General features: G+C 44.6%; 1 protein-coding gene across 1 annotated transcript in view; it reads right to left on the reverse strand.

Moving 5' to 3' along the window:
- The window catches only part of fhod3b (formin homology 2 domain containing 3b), a 79,314-nt gene that overhangs the window by 14,991 nt on the left and 57,409 nt on the right, over positions 1 to 6,914 (reverse strand). Inside the window, exons 6-12 of the mRNA XM_053432684.1 lie at positions 5,863 to 5,957; positions 5,113 to 5,224; positions 3,990 to 4,084; positions 3,683 to 3,826; positions 3,251 to 3,498; positions 1,884 to 2,027; positions 912 to 1,079 (exon numbers count right to left, since the gene is read on the reverse strand). Of these exons, the coding sequence (XP_053288659.1) occupies positions 912 to 1,079; positions 1,884 to 2,027; positions 3,251 to 3,498; positions 3,683 to 3,826; positions 3,990 to 4,084; positions 5,113 to 5,224; positions 5,863 to 5,957 (1,006 nt within the window). The remainder of the gene's footprint in view (positions 1 to 911; positions 1,080 to 1,883; positions 2,028 to 3,250; positions 3,499 to 3,682; positions 3,827 to 3,989; positions 4,085 to 5,112; positions 5,225 to 5,862; positions 5,958 to 6,914) is intronic.

Below are 6,914 nucleotides of genomic sequence, written 5' to 3' on the forward strand. Positions count from 1 at the left end.
CTCATCTATTCAGTGTGCTGTTTAGAAAGCAGTGAAACTATTGGTCCTCTAAATAAGTAAAAAAGATTTAATAGCTTCATGTGTTATTGTATAGAAAACAAGGCATGATTTCACGCAGAGGAACTGCTCTGCCAGTCCAGATCTGGTCTCCTGTTATTGCAACTGATCTCTGCCGTAATACGAACGACTTTGAGACAAGCGACTCACGAGAGTTATTTAAATTCCTTAATGCTTGGAATTAATTTATCGGTTTGTGTTGGATTTACTGTGGTGTAGACGCCACAAGCAAAGACAGATGAGCGGCAAATGTCTGTTAAATAATTCTTTCCAGCAACAAAGAAAAGGAAGTAATTATGAGCGTCCTTCTGAATGTAAGGAGCATCTTTAGAGATGACAGATGAATCATAAATCACATCTGAATCAAGGAGTTTCTGGTGACTAGGATCACTCTTTAAAGGATGAAAGAGGTAGAGAGGAACTAAGCTAAAGCATGTTGACCAAAAAAACTGTGTGATACAATTTAAAAGAACACTTGAAAGAAAAGAAAAAAATCTGGCATTAAAATAATCTGCTGTTCTTATGATGCTCATATGTGTCTCTTCTTAGAGTACAGTGAGTGACATAGAGACACAGACACCAGTGATGGGGGAGGGTTTCCACATTGTGAGGTGTGATGGCCACTCAAGATGAACTGTACACTAGCTCCTGTCCACTACCTGCAAACCCAACAAACACCTGGCTCTGGCTCTGTTTCAGGTCAGTGGATGGAGGGAGAGGTCAGGGGAGAGGGGGTGAGGTTGGTGTGGACTGACACTGAGGGTGTGCAGACTCTGGCATTCCATTCAAAGCAACAGGGGAGATACAGTCTGGTGGCTGGAGGGTAAGGGGGGGGGGGGGGGGGGGGAACACACCAAGGACTAAAGGTCCTCTTTTTAGGTGCGACGGACACAGGAGAGGACGTCCTGGTCTTGACGGTGAGATAATCTCTCTGCCCTTCGGGGTCACTGGCTTTAGGGAGGATGGTCATACACTTTAAGTTCAAACACATGACAGAAGTGTCTGCTACAGCCGGAGCCACACTAGGATGACAAAATACAAGAAAAAGCAGGAGTCCAAATGGGTAGAGGGAAAGAATCATACTGGTAATCTATGGCCCTGTTCAGACCTGGTCCAGAGAGATCCAATTACAATAGCATAGCATAGACAGCGTGTATTCGTACGTGTATTCAAATCAAGCAAACCTGTACGTCATTTGTGTTAGAAAAGACCAAATGATGTTGTTTTCACCCAGTCTGAGTTTATAGACGTGTACAATGTCACAGTGTTTGTCGATGTGTGTGTATGTGTGTGTATGTGTGTGTGTGTGTGTGTGTGTATGTCTGTGTGTGTCTGTACGAGTAAGCGAGCGAGAGTTGAGAGAGAGAGAGGGGTCCGGAGGGACTGAATGGGTCTTGTGGGGTTCTGCTATGACGAAATAATTTACCCATTTAAGAAAAATATTAAAATTATGTGTTGGTCAGTGTTGATATTGGGCAGTGGTCACAAGCAAATCAACGTATGGACACCTGTAAGCTTAAAGTTTTATCATAGTGAATCTGGGCTGGGTCAGTGCAGTAGGCCGGGGTCTAAGTGGCTCAGGACAGATTTGAGATCGCTCAGTGAAAAGAATGTTGCCCCATGCGCTCCTCCGAATGTCACCTGAGCGATCGCATCTCAGGACGCATGATGGAACGTTCAGACCTGCACTGATCACCACTCCCTTGTGATCGTTTCACTCAGGACGAATGTTAACACCAAGTCTGAACAGGGACTAAGTCAAAGCAACTATGCAGATGTGAAGGGAACGGGAGGTCGGGTCACTCAAACCCGCTGACCCAAAATACCTGTGAGCGCCCTGTCTAGAGGACTCAGTGACTGGATGACTTTCATCATCTGCCTCTGCCTCTTCCTCGTCCTCCTCATCCTCCTCCTCCTCTCCCTCCTCCTCCTCCTCCTCTTCTTCTTCTTCCTCCTCCTCTTCCTCTTCTCTGTGGTGAGAGGAGGGGGTAGAGGGTTGAAAGGAGGGAAGGGAGGATGTAGGCAGGCGAGAGAAGGGAGAGAGATTGGACAGAGACAACATGAAGACACACAGAGAAGACGATGGCCCAGAAGAGACAACACGGAGACACTGAAAACATGCTCGTCAGAAGAGAAGTAGACATATTAGTGAGAGCAAGAGAAAATTAGTAGGTTTTGACAAGACTGTTCAAGACTCTTCAAGTATTAATAATCGGTAGTTACCATCACATTCAGGCACAACCTCTATTATAGTGTTAACATAAAAAAACTGTTATTTCCACTGAGTACATTGAGACTGAACTCAGAAAGCTGCAGGGCAGATCTTCTGTGTTTGAACAGATACACGTCGCACATGAGTCTGCAGCCATTTGGATCCCTCGTGGGTGTCTGGATTTCATTAGCAACATGGAAAATGTTGAACTTCAAAGCCGGCTTGAATTTCCTGTGGTGGACTGGAAGGAGCTAGTCTGGTATCATATGACACTGCTGGATTGAATTTAAGTTTACCTGCAGACCTGAGTGCTACCAGAAATATTAGCAGGTATGCTCCTTTATGCAGCACTGAGAGAGAGACAGTAATCAGTAGTGGCTTTAACAACACTTTTTTTCAGTGTAAGTGTCGATTTTCTTCAGCTGCTGTTATAAAGCACAGACCAGGCCACTGTATAATTCAACAAGATTGTAATTTGCTTCTTGCCTGAGTCACCGGTTGTGGTTTATATATAAAATATATAAATATATAAAACTCCACTCACTGAAGGAAGCAGATAGCTGATATCATGTGTTTACAGAAGCTTCCTATTTCCATCAGGGGCAGGAGAATGTCTTTGACGGTGAGGAAAATTAATTTAAATGTCACTATGCAGCAGCAGTCTCCTCTTTTCTTTTAAATTACTATATAATTAAATTCTCTGCATTGGCTCTGGATCAGTGTGACTGAAACCTTATACAACACTTCCAGTCAGGATGTTTCCTGTGAATGAGTAATACTTCATTGACCCAGATTTCATTTTTTGATTCCTATTTTGTTATCTCTCCGTGTCTAAAATATAAAACAAATCCACCAGTCTGAAGCTTTAATAAGGAGGATTAGATCAAATTCAAGCTAAAATGGAAGCAAGGAAAATGTCTTATCTTCTTCCCTTGGACATCCTCCATTTCCCCCTTCCTCTCTGTGCTCCTGCCGCCTCACCTTTCGCTGATGTCTTCAACACTTTGGCCACCGAATGGTAGGAAGCTGCCTGAACGTGTGTGCGGGCTGCTGGGCGATGCTGGGGCGGAGGCGTGGCCTCTGCTGTTCTGGAGCGAATGTCTCCGGCTGCGTCTTCTCTCCAGGCCCCGTCTTTCGTTGGTGCCGCCAACGCTAGACCGTCGGCGGTCCTTTCGGCCGCTGGGAGGCAGCTGGGCTTCGTCGTCACCATCCTCATGGCGCAATGTCGTCTGGGAGAATGAGTCATCAAAGAGAAACAGTGTACTGCAATTGTGTTTGTGTTTTTCTTTGATAGCGGCATTTGATGCAAACTTAATTCATGGTTGCAGCATGAGCGTATAATAACACAAGCACTTATACTACATGAACTTGTTTGTGATGTGATAATGGTAGCGGTAGTGTAGGCTTCCTGACCTCGTAGATGTTGAACTGTTCTATAAGGTCGAGGTCCGTGCCCTTCCTGCTCAGGTGTCTCTGGGCCATGGTCTCGATGCACTGTTCCTCCAGACAGTCCACCATGTCGTAGTAGGAGTCCTGGTCGGGGAGGCCTGCCAGAGTCTGAACCACAAACACAAACAGATTTTAACTCCTCAGAAAAAAGTTGCGTTCTCGCCTTTTAGTCAATGTGGTCTGAAAGTCGGCATCACAGAAAGAAGAAAGGGGGGGGGGGGGGGGGTGAAGTATTCATGTGGAAAGCTTTCGCTAAATAGAATTCACCGACCTTATTGATGAGAGTCATCGCATACACCAGCAGCTCCGTGTCCACTCCATCCTTCTCGTCGAGGATCTCCACGACGTTTGACCACAGCTTTGTTGCTGCAGAAGCACAAATCGGACACTGTTGGACACTGAAAAACAATAAAGTCTCGAGGACCTAATGTTTTCATCTTATAGCGTAAAAACTGCTGAAACATTTGAATCCACTACTGTGCAGCAAAGAAAAAAAATCAACAGTTTTTTCACCTAATGGCTCCCTCAGGTGAAATACAGTTTCTCTCTAGAAAAGTGACAGAAGAAAAACAGCACTGAGAGAGAAGCAGCTCCGTGCCTCAGCCCCGAGGGTCGAGTCCATCCCCTTCTCATCAGGGGACTGCGGGTCAAGTTCTTCTAATGCAACAGCAGAAGTGACGGGATGAAACCCAGCAGAGACGGAGGGACACCTGAGCCCTTCACGCTGATGCTCAACTCCAATGTTTCATGTCCCGGTGCAGCTTGGGGCCTTTAGAGCGGCAGGTAACCGAACCCCACCGCGGGCGGGAGTGTACAGTCTGTCTCCATAAGCCTCGTGCCATGCATGGCTGAGGAGCAGCTCAGGACAACTGATCTGACTACTGTGTAACTGGACACTGATCTGTGATCAGCTGGACAGCTCTGCAGCCGCTGGGCTTGGTTTTATGAGCGGAATTAAAAGGGAAAAGCTACACTGAAAGTAATATCTGAATTCTGGAGCAGCGTAGGACTCCATGACAGCATCTTTCGTGATTTTACAGAGATAAGGGGGATTTCTAATTAGGTGAGCAACTCACATTCTGATTACACTTGTATGTATTTAATTTCTCAAACAATGAGTCCACAGTCTGTCTTATATCCAATGGGGTGACGACAGACATTTTATCTAATGGCACTGCTTTGTGATTATACAGATATTGATTTTAATGTAAAAAATCCTTTTGTGGACCATTTAAACTTTATTTTATCAGAGTGATTTAAAAATGTGCCCGTTAAAAGAATATATCTGAATTCACAAATTAAAACTATGATATGTCCGAGTCATTTTATATTGTGTTAGTGATGATGTGTTGTGAGGTGTTTCTCATCCTATACATTGAATTATTGTCTCTTACCTTTTTTGGCGTCCACACCGTTCACAGCCTTTATGAGCAGCGCGGCATTCGACTCTGTGTACTCCACAAACACCAGCAGCAGCTTCAGCGCCGTCTTCACCACCAGACGGAACTGCACAAAGAAAAACAACAGTTAATGCAGAACATTTCCTTGAGTCCTATTTGGTTTTGTTGGACCCATGAAGATCTCCAGAGAGAGAGAGTAAACCATAGAGAGGAGTAACAGCCACGATGTGCAAGTAAATTGTGAGTGAGTGAAAATCAACATAATTAAATAGGTGATTAACACATCAGCATTAACTCGTCACTTGTGAACAGCTGCCACATCAGCACAAAGGCTGCACAAGCGACAGCCAAATAATTGTGGTCAAAATGAGTATTGCTGAGGGAACTTTGCCATATAAAAAGATTAGGATGACGGTATCGTGATTTAACAATGAAAACATAATAGTTGCCAAATATTATGTTTATATTTGCACAGGAATGCAGAAAATAAATTTCATGAGAACAGAAAACAGTGGGGGAAGAGGAGAGAGCCACTGCAGCCCTGCAAATATGCACCATAACACAGTCTGGCCACTAGAGGGCTGAAGAGCACGTGATAGGAGAGTTGCCTGCATGTTTACAAAGCAGTGAGGTAGGAAATTATCTGGTTATAACAGCTTAGTTAGGGCCCAGATGAGAGGATGCTGCTGAGTTGACTTTAAAGATCATCCTCTGTAGAGATGAGGCAGGGAAGTCTTTCCTTACCTTGGATCCGACCAGGCTGTAAAGCCATTGGACCGTTTCATTGTGAGATATTAGGCCGTTCATCCCGTCCACGTACAGCATTATCTGTCCGAGAGCTGGAGAGAGAGAGAGAGAGAGAGAGAGAGAGAGAGAGAGAGTTAGGGTCTGGTTAATCATCTGCTATTCCAGTTGTTAATTTTCATCTATTCTTTTATGACAGCTCATCACATTTGTCCTGCTCAAAATGAAAAGAACCAAATGGAGTAAGCGCTTGATCTGAATGTGTGTGCACTTTAAAAACCCCAAATCTCAGTGGTACTTTACCAATCTTTATTTTTGAGTGATTGATGATGTCATATGAATATACGAGAGACCAGTATTTAGTCTGCATGTGCAAAAACACACGTGCACACACATGCACACACTCACACAAATAAGCAAACTCATGTATAGTTAGTGAAAAGGGGTCAATGATATCTGTCCACAGTGATTTAACTGGAGCTCCTGCAGAGTTAAATTTTTACAAAAAACAGCCCCCCCCCCCCCATCCCTCAAGTAACAGAACACAACTGGGGGTGAAATGTTTGAGCAGAGCGCCTCACTGGATGCTGACATGACTTCCATCGGTAACAGGATACATAAATAAGAACATAAGAGCCAAGGGATCTCAGTGGGGGGCGGTCAAAGTGAGGGGCAGTAAAAAAGTGTAGGACTTCTGTTAAAGAAGGTACAGATGGGGGAAGGGAGGCAAACACTGGAGGACAAGAGTGGGGAGAAAAGCTAAAGTCCCCCTTTAGTTCTTAAAACAGCATCTCAGTGGCCGTGCACACATGAGGAATTAATTCAGTCAACACAGACGAATACAGGAGATGAGCTCAGCTTAGACCCGCTGCAACTTCAGGTGATACATTAGCTGACACGGGGGGAAAGGCTGAAACATAAACAGGCAATCACATTGACAGTGAAACAGTTTTGAAAGGCCTGTTGTTTCTTGAGATTCCTGCTTTTCCTCAAGACGATGGGTTATGAGTCTGGAGCGATCAAGCTCAGGGATGTTTTAGAAATTGGGCAAG

The sequence above is a fragment of the Pleuronectes platessa genome, chromosome 10 (assembly GCF_947347685.1).
Source record: "Pleuronectes platessa chromosome 10, fPlePla1.1, whole genome shotgun sequence".
In the NCBI taxonomy this organism is placed as follows: Eukaryota; Metazoa; Chordata; class Actinopteri; order Pleuronectiformes; family Pleuronectidae; genus Pleuronectes; species Pleuronectes platessa.